General features: G+C 36.4%; 1 protein-coding gene across 4 annotated transcripts in view; it reads left to right on the top strand.

The window, feature by feature from the left end:
* The window catches only part of KaiR1D (Kainate-type ionotropic glutamate receptor subunit 1D), a 700,763-nt gene that overhangs the window by 457,236 nt on the left and 218,997 nt on the right, over positions 1-24,530 (top strand). For all 4 annotated transcript variants that reach the window (XM_081729531.1, XM_081729522.1, XM_081729548.1 and 1 more), the window contains exon 6: positions 50-191. In XM_081729531.1, the coding sequence (XP_081585657.1) occupies positions 50-191 (142 nt within the window). The remainder of the gene's footprint in view (positions 1-49; positions 192-24,530) is intronic.

Below are 24,530 nucleotides of genomic sequence, written 5' to 3' on the forward strand. Positions count from 1 at the left end.
GTATATCGTTGAATTTGTATCTCAATTTGTATATCGTTTTCTTTTTCAGACCATTGCTCAAACAGATAAAAAATTCAGGTGAGTCTCACATAGTGTTGGACTGTTCAACAGAAAGGATACATGAAGTACTGAAACAGGCTCAACAAATTGGAATGATGACCGCCTACCATAGCTACCTCATTACCTCTTTGGTAAGTTATATTTTCTCAATATATTTCTTACCTCTTGAATTTAGCCAGTCCTTTCCTTCATTGATATTGTAAAAATGAAATTTTTGAGTTTTACGTCCCATGGTTATGCCGGCTACGCTAAAGGAGACGGTGAAGATGAGAAATGAATGAAATGGTGGAATGAATAAAGTGGAAGGAAACGGGAAAATCCCGAGGAAACACACGCACACGCTGTTTGTCTACAACAAAGTTCACTTGGCGGGAGCAGGGTTTGAACCCGGGACCCCATGCACCAGGGGTGAACGCTCTACCACTTTTTTTAAAGAACTTCCTGACTATTTTTTCTATTTTAACCACTCCTCAGGACTACTAGACACGACAGGGACACGAACACAGAAACATCGAGAACAGTTAAAATTCCACCCTTGCTCTTCAGAGGGACTCGAACCCCCAATGGTCTTACCCTCACGATCATCAGCCTAACGCCTCGGACCGCTCGACTACACCCACCGGCTACCACTCAGCCACCGCGGTCCCTTTCATTGATATTGTGTTCAGCCTTACAATATATTGAATGCAACCCAGCTGCTCATGTGTTCCAGTGGCGAAACCTCCATGGAACAGACGAAACAGGCTGTTATCTTCCTTTTGTCCTTTCTAAACAATAAAAAATGTAGTTTTTAGAGGCTGAAAAGTTCATTCGCTGGCTTACTGGAAGTAAATACCACACATTTTTGTCATCTACACTCCAACCCGAAGTGAAAAGAGTATTTTCTTTGCGAATAAAACCGATGAGACACAAACCGATGAGGAAGCAGTGGAATCTGTGTCGTTGAGTGCTTTCGTTTCGGTATTAGATATAGAAGACTCTTTCAAAGAACTAATGCTCCCGGAAGTAGGATTGGTTGGCGTTATGCGTTTTGCGCCACGTAGCATACATATAACAGAAAGAAAATGCCAGATGCTGTCGCCCTTCGTAACCCTCCCCGCTGATAAAGTGACTGGCACGTGTGCCTTTGGTGTACAAAGTACCGGGTTCGATTCCCGGTGGGAGAGCCTTTGGAATTGTATCTGTCCTCGATCTTTCTGTGTTCGTGTCCTGTCGTTCTAGGTTACTGGAAAAGCAAGTTAACCAAGTAAAAGCGAGTAAAATTAAGTAGAAAAGTAGTAATAAGTAGATAAGCAAGTTAATGAGGAAAACAAAATGCGTGCTAGTAAGCGGACTAGTAATGAAAGTCGCTTCTGATGTGGGTTCAAACCCGGCCCAAGGAAAGTTTTTTTTTATTTTTTAAAAATTTTCGTAACACTTTTTTCATTAAAATAAGATTAAAATAATACTCAAAAAAGTGATTTACTTATGTTACGCGTGCAGTTTTGCTATACGGATCCATAGCACGAGTAGTAGTAGGAGTATTAGTAATTAGGAACGGGTTAAAAGCCCCGCATGGACCGTTTTGTTCCACCTTGACCCCCATGGTATAAATTTAACCTCAGCTGCTTCCTTGTGATCAACTTAAAACAAGTGGCATGGGTAGAGCGAGAAAAAACACTTCCGGAAGTATCACTCGCCCAAAAGGGTCGTAGACTTAGGGAAATGCTAGAGTATCGTCCAGTTCAATTTGATCATGCAATTTTACTTTGCTAAGCAATAAAACAATTTGTCCGTCCTTTATTTTAATAATGTGTGCAATATTTTATCGCTTTCGGAAAAAAAAATCATGAAGGCATCTTAGGTTTCTATATTCCTAGTTTAATCTGTACAAATAAGACGACAACGGAACAAATAGAGGCTGCCTGTTCCAAGTTCAAGAGTTCGGAACTTTCGTATTGCATACAATCACAGACATTGATAGAATTCGACAAGGCAATGTGTGATCGAGAAGAAACGGTGTTCTTTTGGTTCATTGGATTTTATAATAAAATAGGTTTATTTTAATTGGCAGGCTCATTTATAACTTCATTTTACAGAATTTAAAACCAAAGAAAATCTTACACTGTTTTATTCAAAATACTTATTATAATTTTGCAAAATGCCTAACAGATAAAGATGTGAGGGATAACACTATTTTCCATATTTAATTTTGTTACAGAGAAACGATTTTAGAATTTCTCATAAATCAGTGTTATAATAAAAATAATTTTCATTTAGATAGTGGGCCACATAAATAGTCCGAAAGTCATCTTTGCTGAGTTAAAAACATTTGATTACGTAAAGATCGAAGCTAAAGTGGCTGAGTAACGGCCATGTCAAACATACATAATTAAATTGTAAAAAGGAAAAGAAAGAAAAAAATAAGAAAAATATTATTCTTATCAGAATAAGAACATTTGATTTGTGTCATCGGTTTCTTTTACCAAAGAAGGAATTAGCATTTAGTAGACACGAAGAGGGTTGCGACTCGGTAAACAGAAGCAACTACATTGAAACGTTAAATTTGATTGCATAATATTAGCCAAAACTTGTTAACCATTTACTGAACGCGAGAACTTCAGCTTTGACTTTCAATACAATTCAAAATGACCAAAACATATCTATAGCAGAAGTAATATTTGACGAAATAGGAAGTGCAATTTTCAGTTCTTCCTTTGTTGCAATATTATTTGACAAAATAAACGACATAGCAAATAAATCGCAACTTTCAGTACTGTTACACCAGGGGTGCCCATCCCCCCCAAAGATGATGGCGCACTCCCCCCCAAAACAAATAATCTCTTCCCTCCTCAAAACTGAAGTCCTCTAAAAACAATTGCCCAGTGTAGCAGTAGGTTTTATAGTACTAGTAATTGATATTTTTGTTGTTGTTTTTATTTCCTGTAGTAGTATTATAGAATGCTTGTAGTAGTAGTAGGGGCAGTATTATAAAAAATGGCATTACTTTTATTAGTAGTCTTGGTAGTGTACAATACTAAATATGTTCTATAAGGATATTGAAGGGTATAAAAACTTCTACACACTGTGTATGGCACAGGTATTCTTTTTTTTTTTTTTTACAATTAGTAGTATTTTTATTCTTTACAAAATATTGATATAATTCCCTTGTACATGAAAAGTAAGACGCAAGTTACAAGTTATTGAGTTTGATACCAAAAGAAAATGTTATCCTCGAAATTAGCCTACAAAAAGAAGTGATATCCAACAAAAAACATTCCTGTAAAAGAGCCAAGTACGAGTGGCCTTAAAAAGAATTGAAATCACAAAAATTGGCGCCAAGTTCTGGTGGACAACAGTTACAAACACTCACTGGCTTACTTCAAATTTAGATTTAAAACTTGGCTGTTGTCTGTATGGTTACCACTAGCTCACAATTATGTCAAACTGCTTTATAATTTTCAACAGACAACATAGGCAAGTTTCAAATCTAAATTTGAAAGTGATTCCTTGAGTGTTTGTAACTGTTGTTCACCAGAACTTGGCGCCATCCTTTCATATAGCAACTTGCGCGGTACTTCATTCATAGAGTTTCTAAGCAGGGGGTAGGGGGATTCATTCTCGAGATTTAAAATAAATCACATCGTGTTCCAATGTTATTCTCACGACAGCAAAATTACTTATTCGACATTAGAGTAAAATTCTTCCCCAATTTTTTTATTCCCCCCAATTTTTTTCTCGATGGCACAACTTGCGTCATTCATCCCTCCTGTGGGCGGCCCTTCTCTCTTAAAACGAACCAACCTTTCCTTTCATACGGCTACTTGCGCGGTACTTCATTCATCGAGTATTGAAGCAGGGGGGTACGGGGGTTCACCCCGGAAAAGTTTTGAAAATTAGCTTCTCAAAATCGTGTTTTAATGCTATTCCGACAGTAAAATTGCTAGTTCGAAAGTAGAGTAAAATCCCCCCTAAAATTTTTCTCAATGGCGCAGCTTGCACCATACATCCCCCCTGTGGGCGGCCCTGTGTTACACTACATAACAACGATGGCGGACTAAGATTTCTATGATTTACAAATGTTACTGGAAATTGGGCAGATGCAGTTTTGGATCAGAATAAGTGAACATGAAAATAAATCTTTAATTTAACACCTCGCGAACACTTTCTATTATGTTTCGACAAGCATACGGAAAAATAATGATAATGGATAGCCTTTCTCAATATAAATTGTTGTTAACTTCACTAACGAGTTTGTAAATACGGAAGTGATAGCCATGCTCTTAAGACAACGCTGAAAACGACTCTTCATAGGGCCTCTTATCCTTTCTAACAATTCTTTCTTTGAATAAAACTAGTTAAACATATCTTTACACCAGTGGCGTAGCACACTTTTGAGGGCCCCCCCGCAAAGTAAAGAGAAGGGGTCCTAGTTGTAAAGCCGACAGAAGTAAGGTTGAAGCTCTACGTTTTTAAATCTTTATTCATCGCAAGACTTCGGGGCCCCGTATACCTCGGGGCCACCCAGCACTGCGGGGTTTGCGGGGGCAGCTGCTACGTCACTGCTTTACACGTGAAAAGCCTGAAATTGAGTTGACAATACACTTGAGTTAGAACATTGGAAAAAGCATCAGGGAATCTCGGAAAACGTAAGCAGTCGAAAGTTTATATTCTCAAGATGGAGACATGTTCGCATAAATGCTGACTTATAGGCCCTCATTCCGAACGGTGTTCGCAATATTTTCGTAACGCAACGCGAATAAGACAATAAGTAATTAAAATTACCCAAACAACTATTGTGAACTTAAACAGAAATTTTGTGTTGCGAAGACGCAAACCCGTACGGAATGAGAGCCATGGCAAGCCTAGTGTATGCTGCACACAAAATATGGAGTCAATGTTAAATCAAATGAAAGAGATACTATTAAATTCGGTCAGTGTTATTATCGTTTGTAGCAAATAGTATCTGTGAAATGACAGTTTTCTGTTCGGATTCCTAGTACACAAGGAACAGAGAGCAAAGAGAAGGCAGCAAAGAGTGACAGACGATTAAGATGAACTCGGTGGTTTTGTAGTTACACTATTCGCTAATTCATGATTAATCGAACACTGCCAACACTTGTTTTATTCCATTTTGAATACTTTGTCTCTCCCCCCCTTTTTTTTTTGCTAAACTTGAGGTACATTTCGCCATCACCTTGGAATTTCGAAACAAAATCTATGTCAATCGTTTCTACTACGTTTGTACCGGAATATACCACAAACATTTTCGTTTGTACCACTTCCGGTACCAAGATATAAGAGTTTTAACGTGGAGGGGATGTGGAAACGGCAGCCGAAAAATTTTGCGGTACATTCCGGTACAAACGTAGTACAAACGATTGGCATAGGTTTTGTTTCGAAATTCCAAGTTGAGGGGGCTGGTGAAATGTACCTCAAGTAGGAATTAGCAATTACAATTTATATTATGGCTAGATTGGATGCTACAACAGGCCGCAGTGGCTCAGCAATGCCCACCCCACTGGTCTAGTAGCTAGCACGTGCGCCTTTGGTGCACGTAGTCCCGGGTTCGATTCTGGTGGCAGAGCCTTTGGAATTTTAACTGTCCTCTATTTTTCTGTGTTCCTGTCCGTGTCGTTTGTAGCTTACTGGAGAAACAAATTAAAGAAGGAAAAATAAGTAAACACCTAGTAATAAGTAGTTAAGGAATTTAATGAGGTACGCTTGGTGAATCCGTTAACTTTTTAAAAGAGTATTAGAGCTTTCATCTTTGGTGCATGGGGTTCCTGCTTCAATCCCAGCTCACGCAAAATGAACTTTGTGGTGGGCAAACACCGTGTGCGTGGGTTTTTTCGGGGATCTCTCATTTTATTTATTCCACCATTGCATTCATTTTTCATCATCACCGTTTCGTTTAGCCTAGCCAGCATAACCGTAGGACGTAAAACCGAAATATTTCATTTTCATTTCATGGACGTTCACATTGTCGACAAGTATTGTTTTACACATTGCAAAACAGAAAAACTCGAACTGAGACTATATCTAATGTTTCAAAAAAAAAAGTCCAATACAGAATAAAAGACAAAGCTTACTACAAATCTTCAAAAATTTATAAATAATAGCCTCGATTAGTTTTATCCCTTAGAAAAAACTGGGGACTTAGGTCCTCTGGCCCAGGTCTAGATCCGCCAGTTTAATTTTTTGTTAAACATTAATTGAATTGTAGAATTTGGTCATTTAAATAGTGAATTCACAAGTCTTTTAAGAATGCGTAAATGTACGCAATAATAAACAAAGATTGAGTTATGTAACGTATACCTGTACTTCCTTTATGAATATTACGTTTTCCCACCCTTTAAGGCTTTTTTATTAGAAAATGTCACGACACTGTGTGAAATCCTTTCAATTTATCTTCACTGACTGCCACACAGTACAACATTCATGCTTAAATATTTATTTTTACAGCAGATGGCAATATCGTTTCTAACATAGTTATCATCATCTCTTTCTTTTTACCCTATTAACATTCGGTGCTTACATTTGAGGAGAAAAAAATACACAACTAGATTAAAACGCTACGGGTATTATTTTTTTTTTTCCTTCTCTCTTTTGCATCTGAGAGAACATGAGAGATTCGGTGCGTTCAGGGACGACAAAAATCACTTGAACTTGTCTGTTAAGTAGATTATATATATTTGAACGAGTCGTAATCATGTTTACGTACATATCGTACAAGGTTTTAGCGTTCAATATGTGAAAGCAAGCAAAAGAAAAAATGAGAAAGAAAAAAAAAACAGAAAAATCAAAAACGTTGACCATTCAAGTGAGACAGAATTTCTGCATGACATAGGTAGAAACAGATTCTCCTGGACAGTGTTGGCAGACTCTCAAATTGAAATATTCAAAAGAAAGCTTTAAATTACTATCATATTTTGGATGAATTTTTTGCTGGTTATCAAAGCATACAGACGAGGCGAAAATGTATACAAATTCGTTTAAATTGACGAGCCGTGAGCAACAAAGAAAATGATATTCAATATACATTTTTTTTCGGTAAAAATCATTAGCTGTACATTCGGATTGATGCGTATTTCATTGGGAGTATTAACATTTCTTACGTCCACCCTCCAACACATTTGCTCGTAAAATATGTGTGCAAAATTTACCTATAATGGCTATATAGTTAGTTGCTTTTAAAATATAATCTATCGTAAAAACTTTATTTCACTTACGAGTTTTTATTCAAGAAAGAACCATCCCCAAACACATACAGATGAAATATTTGGGATCAAAAAGGAAAAAAACCTACAAACATAAGAACTAAAACTGAATTCGAGTGGCTAATTTTCACTTATCCTGTATGATTTTGAGTTTTATATCTTCATACAATACGGAAGTTACGAACAGCATGACTTACTACGTTAATGTAGGTCAGTAGTGTCATTTCAAGTTTCGCCAGGGGGGTAAGATTGTCTACTGAGCGTCATTTCAGGTTTTGTCAAGATGTAAAATTATCCACCGAGTGTCATTTCAGGTTTCGCCAGGGGCAAGATTGTCCACCGAGTGTCATTTCAGGTCTCGGCAGAGTGGGGCAAGATTGTCTACTAAACATCATTTCAGGTTTTGCCAGGGTGGGGCAAGATTGTCAAACTAGTATCATTTCAATTTTTACCAGGGAACAAGATTGTCCACCGAATGTTATTTCAGGTTTTGATAGGGAGGCAAGATTGTCCATCGAGCGTCTTTTCAGGTTTTGTCAGGGGGAAGGATTGTCCATCGAGTGCCATTTCAGATTTTGCAAGAGGACAAGATTGTCAAACTAGTATCATTTCAGGTTTTGCCAGATAATGCAAGATTGTCCATCGAGCGTCATTTTAGGTTTCGCCAGGAAGGACAAGATTTCCGCTGAGCGTCATTTGAGGCTTTACCAAGAGGGCAAGATTGTCCACCGAGCATCTTTTCAGATTTTTCCAGGGGGCAAGATTGTCCGCCTAAGGATATTTCAGGTTTTGGCAGGGGGCAAGATTGACCACTGACATAAGAGTTTCACGTTTTTTTTTATTATTAGAATACAATTTATTAAAAAGTATGTGTATCTGAAACTTAGGGGAGAGGTAAACTCCCCTCTGCTCTCCCTATATAACATCACTGATGTATGCTCCGAATCACGAAGGGACTTAAATGTTGTGCAATTGACGAATATAAGACCACCATGAAAAATCATCCTTTACAATAGAGGCCGTTCCTCATCACAGTACATCGCCTTCAACAGAACTTGTATGACAGGACCACGCCAGGATCGTCAGTTCTCCGTATTACGTAGTAGAACTGTGTGGCTCGAGGGAGTCACAAAATTCTTGTATGCTTACAAAAATTCTTGAGTATCTAGTAACACTGATACTGATCGACACGAGAGAGAGTGGAGTTAAAGGGGGTGGAGATGCATCATGTAAGAGGATTGAATTTCTGACTATATGTGTGTGGAAAAGGGTGAAAATGTGAATGAGAAAACACTGTGTGTAGAAAAGATTAATGCAATAGAAATAACACATTTGAAATAATCAAATGAATTAGTTCCTGGAAAAGAAATATACCAGAGGAAACTTTCTGATTTTTTAAAAAATCTAATAATAAAATAAAATAAAATAAATCTGTAATTACTAGAGCAACCCACATTATACTTTATTTTTTGCTTAATTATGCTTTATTTTTTCCAAATTATGCTTTATTGTTAATTTCAATCATTGTTTTACATTAATCGTGTATAATGTATAATATTTACTATACATTAAATATCCTAAATATTTTGATCGATTTATTAATTTTTTATGCAACCAGCTTCTTTCATATTTAATGAATTTTCTACTTAAAGCACTTTAGTCGAGTCAGTTTGTTTTCTTATCACTAGTGTGCGCCTTAGAGGTGCATATATACAGAAAGGGAAGGTAAAATATACCACCAAAACGTACAGAAAGTGCTAAAGTTCAAGAGGTACACATAACAATGTAGTGTATTCTTGTGCACTTTTTGTAGGCTACGTTTCGAATCATCATACATAACTGCACAGTTACACTCAGAAGATAATTATTGTTTATTCATTGTTGGCGGAAAGTTTTCTCCCTCTTTTCCTTTTTTTCTCCACTTCAAAATATTACACTGAAAAGTTTACAGAAATAAAAATAAGCTTTTCATATTTGCATTGTTATGTTCTCAAAGATTTTGCACTGTAAATTTTGGTTTTAAAAACTATTAATACAGTATGTTAAACTTGCAGTTAAACAGAATTTTTCCGAGAATTGTTCCAATAGAATTTTCTTAGAATTGTGCTATATATTGTATTTCAAATTATGCTTTATGCTTTATTTTCCAAAATTATGCTTTATTATGCTTTTAAAATTGGTTTCTTCTGGATCCTTAAACAACCACAACCATGTTCAAGGCACCAACCATATGTGTAAATTGCTGTTATGCTTTGTATGCTTTTGGGTTGCCCTAGTAGTTACATTTTACTTTTGAGTGACGATAGGAGGAAAGAAAGTGTGATGATTGTGAAAAAATTGAATTCGAGAGTTGAACGGATTTGCATGTTTTATGAGCCTACATGACAAAAAATTGATACTTGAATGTCCCTCTGTCCGTTGGTCCCGATGTACGAGTGTACACTCGCGTAGAACTCACGTGATTCAACATATCCTCACCAAACTTTGAACTTTTAAAGAATTTATAAGATTCTCCAGGGACGTTTTCGAATTTCGTTCCTGCCTTCAAAAACAAGGATAGTTTATTGAGAAATGAAGATAAAATTAGATTTACAGAAAAGGTCGGGCTTTCGGGGAAGAGGTTGTCCGAACCCCAGAACGCACCCACTGCGTGCTGCCTGCTAATCTCTGCGTATTCCTTGCTTACTCCCACACGGGACACTAATGCACACTCATGTCCAAAATGATTGTCGCATGTCTATAATAAATATGTTATTGTAGGAATATAATTTGATAACGAATTTGCCCGGTATTTTTATAATATTAATATATGCATAATCGACAAAGACATGTATGTGGCAAATTTCATGTCAAAAGAGCAGTAAATAAGAAGAATAAAACGAAAATAAACCTTTCTTGTCCATTTAACAACATTTTGTTTTAATCATTATAATTTTTGTATTTGTAATCCTTTTCCTATGAAATTTAATACAAACATACATTTAATAATTATACATATAATGTCAGTATTAAAAGTACCCTGCAAAATCATTATCAATTTATATTCTTACAAGAAAACACTTATGCGATAGATATGCGACAATCATTTTGGACATGAGTGTACATGTTGGCGATATTGTGTGACATTTTAATTAATTACTAGTCCATTCCTGAATCTCTAAAAGAGTATTCTTAAGCCTTTGGAACAATTTTCTTGTTTCTTTTTAAATTTATATTGAATTGTACTTATTATTTTTATTTATTTCCTATCTCTATTATCATATTGCCTCAAGTTCAGCGGTACACACGTCGATTCTTGCGGCACACCAACACTGATTGGGAATCACTGCAGATGATGGGCACTGAAAATATGGACTCATCGAATCTGACCTTTTGTCTTGGAACACAGTGCTCATTGATATTAGTGTGATGTAGTCTAGGGTTTAAAAGACTAATTTGATAATCGTGGAATGAAATTGGTCGAGTGTTTTGAGTCTCTCTGAAGAGCATGGATCTAATCTCAGTGTTTCTGGTTTCTGTGTTTGTGTCTCTGTTGGTAGTAATTCGAAGTATACAAAAGATTAAATAAAGTCTGGTATTGACAGTAAAAGGGATCACACGAAACCAAAGGCTAATAAACTTTATGCAGTAAGAAAAGCTACATATAATTCTATCATAGACAGCCATCAATACTTTGATAATCGTGTATGATTGCAAAGAAGCTAGGAATTTGATGAATTTTAAATTATACATTACGTAAAAGCCGCCATTATCTGTGAAGATATTAACAGACTAATTCCATTAACGAACTAGGCTAAGTTAATCGTTCTAGCTATCTATTAATAAACAGATTTAAAAATTCACTTTCATTCAAAAGTTATCGCGTGGAGTAACGGACGGGCAGACATACTAACCGTACAGTCCTTCTGTCAGATCCTAGTACGATTAAGGAAGAGTAAAACAAGAAAGTAAAAAAAAAAAGTACTATCTCTTATCGTTTTTGCTGTATGTAAAGTTGTCCCATAAAGAACTTTTAAAATGCCCGCCATCTCTGTTCTAGTAAGTTGGCAGCACTGAACGTTACATGATTTTCATCTGTTCTCTTTGTGGTAGCAGTCACGCAGCGCCGAATAGCACATGATTGTCATCTGTTTTTTGTACAGGTAAGAATGGAGCGCTTCACAACGGAACAGCGTGTTGTCATACTGAAAACTTATTACAAATGTGGTTAATGTTGTGCAGAGCAATGTGCTATTCGCAAGCTCAGATGACAATAATGCGTTATTCGACACTCCGCCACATAAAGACATCAGATGAAAATCGTGTAACGTTCAGTGCTGCCAACTTACTAGAACAGAAATGGCAGACATTTCAAAGTTGCGTTATTTACGGAACACACTTATAGATTAAAGCTGAAATCGGGTGTGGATTTATATCAGTTTCGGTTCTATAAAGAGTTAAGGATGGAGTTGAAACGAATTCTTGGAACACTTAATTCATTACAGAAAGCACTTCGTACTAATAATTTTTACCGTTTTTGCTGTACAGTGATCAACATTAAAACCTCAAATGGTTGATTTCACTACTCCCGGTAGATACGTATATCACCTCCATTAACGAACTCCATTACTAAATTTAGACACTCTGTATCCTGGTTAAAATTGATAGTGATCCATCAAGCACTTCTCTAGGGTTTTTCGTTCTTCTGTCTTTCGGACGGACATACGGGCACATGATAAATCTATAAAGGAGTGTTGTTGATAAAATTAAACAAAATAGTTTAACATCTCACGTTTATTTCCTTTTAGGTTAAGGGAGACGATAGAAAGGACTAAAGGATCATGATAGAAAATTTAGTGGAATGATAAAGTGGGAGGAAACAGAAGTACCCCAAGAAAACCCATGTACAATAGGCGTCCACCATAGGAGATCCGACCAGGGATCCCACACACCAGAGATAAGCGACCTACCACTGAGCCACTTTGCCCCTCTCCCCTCCAGGAACTTTTCTTAGTAAAACAAACTACTTAAAAATATGACAAATTTTTCATTTCCTTTTGTTAGGTTTTAGCCTGGAGGATGTTACGTCTGCCACAGACTTTGAACTGAAAAATTACGATATTTTTTTTTCTTTTTCTGTATTTAAAAAGTAGATAGGTTTGTTATAATTTAATTGTACAACTGAATCTAGGAAGAAAGTAAATAAATTATACGTATACGACGGCTTTTGCTCGAGAGCTAAAATGTTAACTTGAAATTCTATTCCTTTTGTGCGAATTACAATATTTACGTATTCAGTGAAGTGTCTAGAGAGACCATCAAACGAAGACAAGTGTCACCGGGAAAATAAATTTTAGATGTAAATACAATTAAGGAATTAGCAATATTACAATTCCTGTTGCCTCTTGGTACTAAATTAAAAACGATTTCTGCTGTACGTAGCATTTAATTACGTTATTCTTTCTTAGTGTATAATTTCGTTATTAATCCACAATATAACCAATGATTTGATTAATCTACTGGTAACGAAGAGTTTCTTTCTTCAGCTCAAGAACACACAGTGTTTTACATAATAAATAAACATAAGGTTTTTCTAAGCTAACTACGGAGCGTTGAGGTTTTGTCTGAAGGAAGCCATAGAAAGCTGGGTTTAAATTGGATTCATACATAGGAATTTAAAAACGTGAGGGAGACAGAGAAAGAGGATAATGCGGGCATGCGGTCAATCTCTTCCCCTCCACCAACGTGCGTTTAATGAAACTTTAATAAGGTAGAGATTAGCGGCGCTGAGCAGTTAGCACTACACCTCTAATTACCAGATTAAAAATTCAGAAGCTATTTTCAGGATGAAGAACTTTACACTGTTTGAAATTTGGTATGCTACATTGCACTCTTACGAACTAACCCACTACACTGAAATCTGTCTTTCTCGTTCTTTTTTTTCCTTTTTTTCTTTGTAATATGAATTCTATGAATAGAGATTTCTCTGCAGTATTCATGAAAATCGGACTTAGCTTTCCGGCTAGTTACTCGTTCATGGGAAAGTTATGAGGAAGAACTACCAACCTATGGAAATCTACATATACAATAGCAAGCTTATATATTCGTCTTTCAAAGAAAATATGGCGAAGAAGATCTTACGAGGTCAATCTATACTGCATGGATCCATTTCTGGGGCCAAAGACTAACTTAGTTATGAGTAAATGTACTTTAAAAATGGAAAAAAGATGGAAGTTTTTGGAAATAGATCATTCTCAATCTAGAATGTTGAAATTTTTCTAATCGCTCCAGTCATTTGGGCACCAAACTGGTAACGCCACTGTGTTAAATCGAAAAATTACGTTTCCAGTTCAGTGGGATGTTCGAACGGATAATATGGGCAGGCAAAAATGACTCGGGGAACCTGTTCATTGTTGTGGAAGGGAATCTAGCCTACCTTGAATCCATTTCCCAAGTATCCTGTATTGTTGGTACAGTGAAGGCCCAAAAGGTGAACTGACTAAGTTACTTTTTCACTTACTATATCACAAGTTTGGAGCAAACAGCGGGTGTGATAGGAAAAGTCCCACAATTTTGGACTAAAAACTACTGATGTATTTCCAACAACATTGCTCTTTTCCCACTTCTTCGTATCTGGACTCATAAGAGTTGGCCTATGGCTCCGAACTTTAGATGCACAGCAACTTATTGAGAAGCTGATTATTTGTATCAAAGAATAGGACTCGATAACAAATGAGTTCAGTTTCACATTATGAAACTATGGTAGACTTCCATACCATAATTGTTCAATATTCTAATTACAAGTGACAGTTTTATCAGTTCCGTTTCATGGTAGACTTCCAAACTATAAGAATCAAATATTCTAACAATTGATAGATTTATCAGTTCCGTTTCATGGTAGACTTCCAAACTATAAGGATCAAATATTCTAACAAGTGATAGATTTATCAGTTCCGTTTCATGGTAGACTTCCAAACTATAAGGATCAAATATTCTAACAAGTGATAGTTTTGTCAGTTCCGTTTCATGGTAGACTTCCAAACTATAAGAATCAAATATTCTAACAAGTGATAGATTTATCAGTTCCGTTTCATTGTAGACTTCCAAACTATAAGAATCAAATATTTTAACAAGTGATAGATTTATCAGTTCCGTTTCATTGTAAACTTCCAAACTATAAGGATCAAATATTCTAACAAGTGATAGATTTATCAGTTCCGTTTCATTGTAGACTTCCAAACTATAAGAATCAAATATTCTAACAAGTGATAGATTTATCAGTTCCGTTTCATTGTAGACTTCCAAACTATAAGAATCAAATATTCTAACAAGTGATAGATTTATCAGTTCCGTTTCATTGTAGACTTCCAAACTATAAGAATCAAATATTCTAACAAGTGATAGATTTATCAGTTCCGTTTCATTGTAGACTTCCAAACTATAAGAATCAAATATTCTAACAAGTGATAGTTTTATCAGTTCCGTTTCATGGTAGACATCCAAACTATAAGAATCAAATATTCTAACAAGTGATAGATTTATCAGTTCCGTTTCATTATAGACTTCCAAACTATAAGAATCAAATATTCTAACAAGTGACAGATTTATCAGTTCCGTTTCATTGTAGACTTCCAAACTATAAGAATCAAATATTTTAACAAGTGATAGATTTATCAGTTCCGTTTCATTGTAGACTTCCAAACTATAAGAATCAAATATTTTAACAAGTGATAGATTTATCAGTTCCGTTTCATTGTAGACTTCCAAACTATAAGAATCAAATATTCTAACAAGTGATAGATTTATCAGTTCCGTTTCATTATAGACTTCCAAACTATAAGAATCAAATATTCTAACAAGTGATAGATTTATCAGTTCCGTTTCATTGTAGACTTCCAAACTATAAGAATCAAATATTCTAACAAGTGATAGATTTATCAGTTCCGTTTCATTGTAGACTTCCAAACTATAAGAATCAAATATTCTAACAAGTGATAGATTTATCAGTTCCGTTTCATTGTAGACTTCCAAACTATAAGAATCAAATATTCTAACAAGCGATAGATTTATCAGTTCCGTTTCATTGTAGACTTCCAAACTATAAGAATCAAATATTCTAACAAGTGATAGATTTATCAGTTCCGTTTCATTGTAGACTTCCAAACTATAAGAATAAAATATTCTAACAAGTGATAGATTTATCAGTTCCGTTTCATGGTAGACTTCCAAACTATAAGAATCAAATATTCTAACAAGTGATAGATTTATCAGTTCCGTTTCATGGTAGACTTCCAAACTATTAGGATCAAATTTGCTCAACAGCCATGAACAGAAATGCACCCTCTTCTGCAGGTCAGGCTCCTTCAGTTCTTGCACAACACTTATCCGGTACGGTTTTAACTTCAGTCCTCTTAAAACACGTCTACAACTTCTCTCACTCGCATGAACCTGTTGACTCAATCTCCTGGTTGCCTTTCGAGGACTTCTTGTCATTATCTCCTCCACCTGCATCTTTAATTCAGGTGTGCAGACAGATGGTCGTCTGTTCCTGGGAGCATTTTGAACCGATCCTGTACGCCGCCATTTTTCAATCAATTCCTGAATGGTGCTTTTTGCTGGCACAGAACGTCCTGGAAATTTCTCCGGAAACAAATTCTTTGTTTTCACAGAAGATCCAGTGAGAATGAACCCTTCAACAATGGCGACACGCTCGGGTATCGAATACGGCATTATCACACACTGACACTCACCCGGCTTAACACAACGAGGCCTTTTTCTCAACTGGTTTCGACAAGTTTCACTGGCTGCGGCTTCACGTGACTGCTGCAGGTCACGTAAGTCGACCCGACCTCGACACGTCATCTCTTGGTAGGAAGGTAGATTATTTAAGTGTTACCAAAAACACAATATACCAGAATATTACGACGGGCCGGTTTTACGTGCCGCACCCTGTATTTAAATTTGTATATTGCGTATAATTCATTTCAAGATTGGGCCAAGGTGACGGATGCGCATTTAGTGTAAAAGGTTCTAGATTTGAAACGGGACCACACCACACCACATGAGATTTCTGACGTACAAATGCCGTATGCATTGCTTTTCTCGGGGCTTTCCTGTTTCTCTCTAGCCGATTCGCATCTTCCTTTATTCACGTCTGGTTTTTATTATCCTGCAATCAGTCACGTCAGGGCCGTATGGTTGTCTCAGCTGTTCAAGCATTTCACTTCATTGGGGAACTTGCATTAAGCAGGATAAAGTGTAGTAGATTTTCCTTTCTATTTTCATAATTCGTTTAAATATTGCATACTCATACGCGTGTTAATATTACGTTTTCATAAATATGTAACATATTACATATTCTTATATAATATTTCATACATTTTTAAGCGATTTTTGTACATATTTATGTACATATTTAGGTGGTTGATATTACATAAAAATCCGGATTATTATTATTATTATTATTATTATTATTATTATTATTATTATTATTATTATTATTATTATTATTATTATTATTATTATTATTATTATTATTATTGGAGTTTGTTTCCACGTTATTATACATACTTCAAAATTACAGAAAACTTTAGAGCATACTTTCCTTTTATCACGTAGATAAATATGATTTACTCTTTAGAAAGACTTATTTTATCTTATTAGTTACTAGCTGAATATACCCATTCTTCACATGGGGGCTGTATTTGGAAGTCAACGCCTGTGGGAGTATCACCACTCATTTCAGCAACCTCAAAAACTATGGATTTGACACTAATATCGGCGTTAAGCTGTACATGCCTCGAAACTCAAAGGTACCATAAACTACAATTCAACTAATCAACCTTTCTTTTAGGTTAAAATAAATAGCATAATTGTGAAAAGTTAAGCTGCAAGCGCACGTCTCATAGGTCTATAGTCTCGGAGCTTAAAGGTACGGTAAATTCCAACTCAACCAACATCTTCTTTAGGCTATAAGAAAAAAAGTGCATAATTGTGAAAAGTTAAGCTGTAAGTGCACGTCTCATAAGCCTATAGCTTCGGAGCTTAAAAGTACAGTAAATTCCAATTCAACCAACTAACATATCCTTTAGGAAATCTTTAAGTTTTACGTCCCACGTTTATGCCGGCTAGGCTAAAGTAGACGGTGATGACGAGAAATGAATGAAATGATGGAAGGGAGGAAACGGGAGAACCCCGAGAAAACCTCGCACGCGGTGTTTGTCCACCACAAAGTCCACTTTGCGCGATCTGGGATCGAACCAAGGGCCCCATGCAACAAAGGTGAACGCTCTACCACTGAGCCACCGCGGCCTCTTATATCCTTTAGGATAAAAATAGCATAATCGTGAAATGTTAAGCTGTAGGTGCACGTCCCCTAGGCCTATAGTCTCGGAGCTTAAAGGTACGGTAAACTACAATGCAACCAACCAACATCTCCTTTAGGTTAAAAAGAGAATAATCGTGAAACGTTAAACATTTCATTTCATTTCATTTTCATTTAACTCAATTTCATAAAGTATGTAGTCGAAAATGCCTTTGATAGGAATTACGGAACTTGACTCAGCTTTTAAATATTTTAATACAGTTAAAAGCAAAGTCGAATTTAAAAAGTATTGTATTATGAAATGTCAAAGGGTAAACGTCTACAAGCAGCTTAGCTATACATTTTCTATGCCTTGTACGTTATTACATACACCGAAGTAGGAAAGTTTTTCTTCTATGAAGCCTTTATAGGACTTTTCGAGTATTAATAACATCATAAGTGGATTGATGTTGGAGAATTCAGCTCTTTGTTGAAAAAAGAAAAAATAGTCTGCAAAAAATTCATAGTAATATGATAGGAGATGTCAAGAGTACACTTGAAGCAAGTGCTCTAAACGAGGCACTTTATATATCAGTTTTCATTACATCTCAATTTAATTAAGCCCTTTGAGATGATAATGTGTAAAGGTAAAATGGTGCAACGAGATAAAGTTGAGAACGTTAGACACAAGCAATCTTTTAAGTGGTATATGTTACAACTAGAATGTGTGTGTCACTGTTAGGGCTATGTCTGTTTGTGTTAGACACGCGTGTGTCACCGTTGAAAGAAAAGACAAACAACGTAACGCTACTTAACAGTGTATTTGTTTCATATATATATATATATATATATATATATATATATATATATATATATATATATATATATATATAGATAGATAGATAGATAGATAGATAGATAGATATAGACATAGATATACAATATATATTGGAAAGTTCTATGTGATGCGTCGGTAGAGTCTGAGGTGGATCAATCCATACGAAGTGGTCCAGGGGTGGTTGCTCGATAATCTCCAAAAATTCTAAAAATTTGGGTGTGATGAACCTTGTGTATGAGAAAACTACACGTGCATGAAGCGTTTACGAAAACTGCAATTCTTCAGAATGTACGAATCAGACGAACACCAAACAAAAACGAATGTTTAGAGGGGAGACGGAGATACACGATGAATATGAACCTTTACGTCTAAATAAATATGTGGGGTTGCAAACCAATACATGAAATCACCAGAAAAACTAGAGAAAATTACACTCATAAAGGGATTGTATTTTGGAACGGCATAAAATGGGGGGTTCATAAGTTTTGTGCTGAATACTATTGCATATAAAGAGTCTGTAGAAATATCCACAGCTATGATACTACTGGCACCGTAGGTCTATGGGGTTCCTAAAGTTGAAGATTGTGATTTTGATGCCATTTTGGGGGCGTAAAATCTCAGGAGGGCGAAGTGCTAAAAAAATTGCTGCTTATGCCACAAAGTAATTATGTATCTGAATAAACTATTGCAAAAAAATCATGACTGATATTACATGGAGAAAAAAGTGAGGACATGGTTTAAAAAAAAAAAAACGCGAAGAAAGCACCTGCGTGACGATGGTCGTAGCCTGGAAAAATTTAAATGTTTTTATATGTTTCATGTTAGATCTGTAAAAGTATGCATAGCGCAGGAATTATGCCCGCTTTTGTTTGTGTTAAGTTTGCAAAAGCTTACGAGTGGCCTTTGTTTGATCTTTCTAGCTTCATGATCATTGCCACGTCTATATGCCAAGGGGGTTAGCTCCCCCTTCCATTCATGACACACATCGTCGAACTGGACCGCAGTATTAAGTCACTTAATGTATTAGCAAAGTGTCATTTAAATCCAATCCAAGTGACAGAAATTAATATATTCACAAGGTTGTGTTATATAGGATAGACTAGCCTTTGCCCCCAGACCCCCGTGTTTGCTTGGCCTACGGCTTCGAACATCCAAAACCTACGATTCTACCAAATTTCAAGTTTCTTTTCGTATTTGAACTATCTAAGAGGTAAGATTTTGTATCCCTTGAAAACACCCATTTAAATAACATGGGAATTTCTTCACCTTCTTTAGGGCCCTTAAAACATTCACTTTTGATAATTTTCCTGTGGGTTAGTCCCGGAAGGCTATAATCATGCCAAATTTCTTCATTCTAATCCTGTCGGAAGTACCTAAACATTTTGGGGTGTAGATGTCCCATGTAAATAACATTGGAAAAACCTTTCAGTTCCCCATAAAATCTCTGTACGGTTAAAAATCTTTATTTCTGGTCATTTACTTAAGTAACGCTCACGGCAACATAGAAGCAAACCGAATTTAAAGTTTTTATTCCAACTCCAAGTACCTAAAATATGTGATTATATGTCCAAAAAAGGGCACATTTAAGAGAATTTCTTCGTCGTCCCTTTAGACCCCCTAAAAATTAAAAAATATTAACTTTTGGCAACTTTCCTGTGGTACTTTGCCTTCCTGAGATATTACGCCCCCAAAATGGCATCAAAATCACAATCTTCTCAACTTTCGGACCCCATAAATCTACGGTGCCAGTAGTATCATAGCTGTGGGTTAGTACTTGAAAGCTACAAGCATGCTAATTTCGCATTTCCACATCAACAGGAAGTACCCTTTTATTTTATGTCAGTTCATGTAGTTTTATATATAGTTAGAATAGATGAAACGCAACTTTGTGAACATATTAACTTTCCTAAATTGGCTTGGATTTCAATATCACTTTGCTGATATATTAAGTGCCTTAATACTGCAGTCCAGTTCGACGATGGGTGTCGTGGGTGCAAGGGGGAGCTAATCCCCTTACCACATAGACCTGGCAATGATCATGGAGTTAAAAAGATGGAACAAACGCCACTCGCGAGCTTTTGCACAACTAAACACAAACAAAAGCGGGACAATTGCTGTTGTGTGGGTAATTTTTTAGATCTAGTATGAAACATATTCAAACATTTACATTTTTCCGAGCTACGACCATCGACACGCAGGTGCTTTCTTTCGCGTTTTTACCATGTCCTTATTTTTTCCTCCATGTAATATCGGTCATGATTTTTCTTGCAATAGTTTATTCACGTACAGAATTACTTTGTGGCCTAAGCAGCAATATTTAGCACTTTGCCTTCCTGAGATATTACGCCCCAAAAATGGCATCAAAATCACAAACTTCAACTTTCGGACCCCATAACTCTACGGTGCCAGTAGTATCATAGCTGTGGATATTTTTATAGACTCTTTACATGCAATATTATTCAGCACAAAACTTATGAACTCCCCACTTTATGCCATTCAAAAATACAGCCCCTTTAAGAGTGTAATTTCTCTAGTTTTTCTTGTGGTTTCATGTATTGATTTGCAACCCTGAATATTTATTTAGACGCAAAAGTTTATATTCACCGTGTACCTCAGTCTCTCGCCTAAACATTCGTTTTTGTTTGTAGCCCAGTCATATTGGTTTAAATAGTCTAAAGCTGAATATTAACAGATATTTTCTATTCGATGTCCTGATAAACATATCAAAAGTACCCTAATCTCCCGTGGTCGCTTCCTGGAATTCCAGGCGGTTAAAATCTGGAGTGCTGGAAAACCAGAAGTTATCACTGAAATGGCTGTTACTTACAAACGGTTAAATCCGCAAAGCTGAAATAGGTCTCAATTGAAAGATAAATAATAGGGCTTTAGTTCAAGCTATATATTATTGTAATTGAACACCATCCAGGACCATACGAAACGATGGAACCCCACAAAAGTTGAAATTAAAACGAACTCACTTTTTCTTTGCTTGGTTATGGACGTTTTGCTATCACAGATATCGTAAACCTACCCCGATTAAAAAAGTTTCAGCAAACTTTCATCTTTCCATCGGTATCTTTGAAGTGCATGTACGACTAATAGTTACGGAGGTACGTGCGTTTAAGTGATGCGCACTGCAACATTGCTCTCCATTCACGCAACCGTTATGTGAGCATCTGTAGGCCAGATACTTTACGTAATAATATTACAAATAATTTTATTATGCTGAAAATTGGTACATTTGCTCTATTTGATGTCCTGAATAACATATCAAAAGTCCCCTAATCTTTCGTGGTCGCTTCATGAACTTCCAGGTGGTTGAACTGCTGGAACGCTGGAGAAATGTAAGGAATCGCTCTTAAATCCAAACGAATAGGCCTACGGAGTTCAGATAGGGCTCGAATGAAAGATAAAAAAATGGTTTTTATTCCGAAGTGTACATTTCATATCATGTACTATTGCACAAAGAAATAAAACTTATAAAAGCAACTAAAATAACCCTTTTGTTTTCCTTTTCCATTTTTTTAACTCTGGAAGCCTTAGTATCGCAGGTATTACAAAAACTCGATATAAATCCAATGACATATAGGCTTGTATTTTATATATAGAATCAGTAGTTGAGTGTATATAAACATTTAAACAAAGGTGGATTTAGATGGTAAAAACTTGGGGCGCAATCAGAACCTAGACTTTGATAGGTATATCATGAATTTACTGTAAACTTTCAAAAATATATAAATAATAGCTTCAATTCTTTTTGTTACTCAAAAAACGGGGGCCCATGCTTCCAGACTCTGTTAAATCCGCCACTGGACTTAGCACGTCGAAGAAGTAATTCGCGTGACCACTGAGCTCCTGATTTTATCTAACGGTAATTTGCATCATCTTCCCCGCCACTTTCTCGTTTCTGCATTTTACAGCTAAAGGGTATATTTAGAATCATCATTAGGAAGTTATATTCATTATTAATTATTGGGTTGCTTTAACGTAATACAACGGGTGCTTAGGAAGCACGGTTGCAGTGATATCAAAGTAAAAATGAACTTTTTAAAGATAAATATTTTCTTACCTTGTTTCATTAGAGGCAAAGTTCGACCTCGTCTGATTCATCTTCATGGTCAACCACTGTACATGGACATAACTCATAACATCGTCCACACATTTTGGAGCATGGGAGTCCAGCCGTTCTGCATTTGCAGTTCCTTCTTTCGGTGCAGCCTCCCTTGCAGTTGCAGAATATGATGTGTAGTAGCTCCTCGGGTGCAGGCGGTAGTATGGTGGTCTGAAGAATATATTTGACATTTAAAAATCTTCATCCGCATTGTGAAGTGTCCAGATCATTTCCTAGCCACTGTTGTTTTGGTGGTACGCTCGGAGAAGATGTTGACGTGATGCAGCTAACGTTGGAGGCAGAGTTGCTAAATTGATTGAGGTAGTTATTGCGGTCTTAGCTACAAGTCTGTTGCACTTGTAAACCCTCAGTTGATCTAATGATTAAAAATCACGGCCGTTGTATAGTTCAATGAGGAACTTCTCTCCCGCTTCTGATATGCTGCCACAATCTGCGTGAGCCGTATTAAATATATTCATCGCTTGGGGTCGCTTCCATTAGTTGTAGGTTGTTTACGAGTATACTCCAAGCCATTTTTTCCCTTTCATGTAATAGCAGAAGTAGTATCACTTCCACTGATGACATGCACAGAAAGTATATGTTTTTTCATATCACCAATCTTATTTTGGATATCTGAAATATTGTATAATCGGGCAGTATGTGAACCAACGTTAGGCAAGAGGAGATTGGTGGTTGCTCCATTAGGGATCATAATCACAAGCATTACCAGAATGTCACTATCTGACGCTCCTACAGTCACTTTGCGATTACATTCGACTTTTTCTGAAGCAGTAGCAACTATTAAGGCATAAGCATCTCCCTTGGCTTTCTTCACGTGAATTCCTTCCTTCTCAAGACGAATTTTCAATTATTTGATTAGTTGTATTTTGTTTGAGTTGTTTGACACAAAATCCCCTTGACTACATGTAACCATTTTTGCACCTTCAACTAAAATATTTGAACAGCTACGTTTCCTTGCCCTTCGGATTTGTTCTTGTCTTTTGTGGTAGCAACACCATAACCATCGAAAACTACAGTGAATAATTTAGTGTAGTGACATTTTACGTAGCAAATATAGGATTCAAAAATTTGTTCGTACGTAGCTGAACTTGGCTAAACAACTTTTCGAAGCAGTATATCTCCGTCCACTATAATTTCATATTTATGGGACAACATTTCTTTGATATTATCATAACTAGGAGTGCTCGACTGGAAGAGATCACAGATTGAAGACTTCTTTGGTTTTCTTAATTCCGTATTTCAGAATAGCGCCGGCGGATAAGGGGCTAACTCGCATTTTAGATATTTGTTTATAACTTCCTCTGTTTTCATCCCACATGCTATCCGCATAAACATTTGATTTGTATCTACCGGACCGGGACATTTTCATGCACCTTAATACATATACCTGTGTACGAAATAGGGTTTACTCGGTCCGATCTCTTCAATTTTAAATTTCTAAAATCCTTCCCAAGCATCCTCTTTACAAAGGCTTTCCCCAAAGTTTCAGCGGAATCGCAGTTAACTGAAGCATCAGAAATAACTCCAGTCGCGATAGAGATTAAATTGTTAATGTCCGCGTCAAACGGACTATAGTCATTGAGCCATAGATCAAACTTCTCAAGATCCTTGTAGTCGCATTGTTGCCGAGGTTCTCGTAGATCGACTGGTTGTTCGGACGACGATGAGGAGATGCCGCTAACGTTTTCGAAGGCTTCACACATTCGCAAATTCCAGGTAGTGAAAGCACCCACTGAGCCAGGGTACTGTCCGTTATACCTCGGTCTCTCGTAAGTCTTCCAGAGGTTTTAATTGCTCGCATTAATTGCTGTTTCACAACAATATCACTCCATACTCCATTCCAGAATTTGTCGCTTCTTATCGTGAAATAACTGTGAACGGCGAACTTTCCACATTCTTAGGCAAGGATTTCGGACTCCAAATTTTGCATCTTTTAAATGTACAAATGCGCAAATTTAGTATAATTTGGGTGACCTGCAGTATTTAGATAAGACAACATACTTTTTACGCTGTGAAGGT

The sequence above is a fragment of the Thermobia domestica genome, chromosome 1 (genome assembly GCF_964235325.1).
Source record: "Thermobia domestica chromosome 1, izTheDome1.hap1.1, whole genome shotgun sequence".
Classification (NCBI taxonomy): domain Eukaryota; kingdom Metazoa; phylum Arthropoda; class Insecta; order Zygentoma; family Lepismatidae; genus Thermobia; species Thermobia domestica.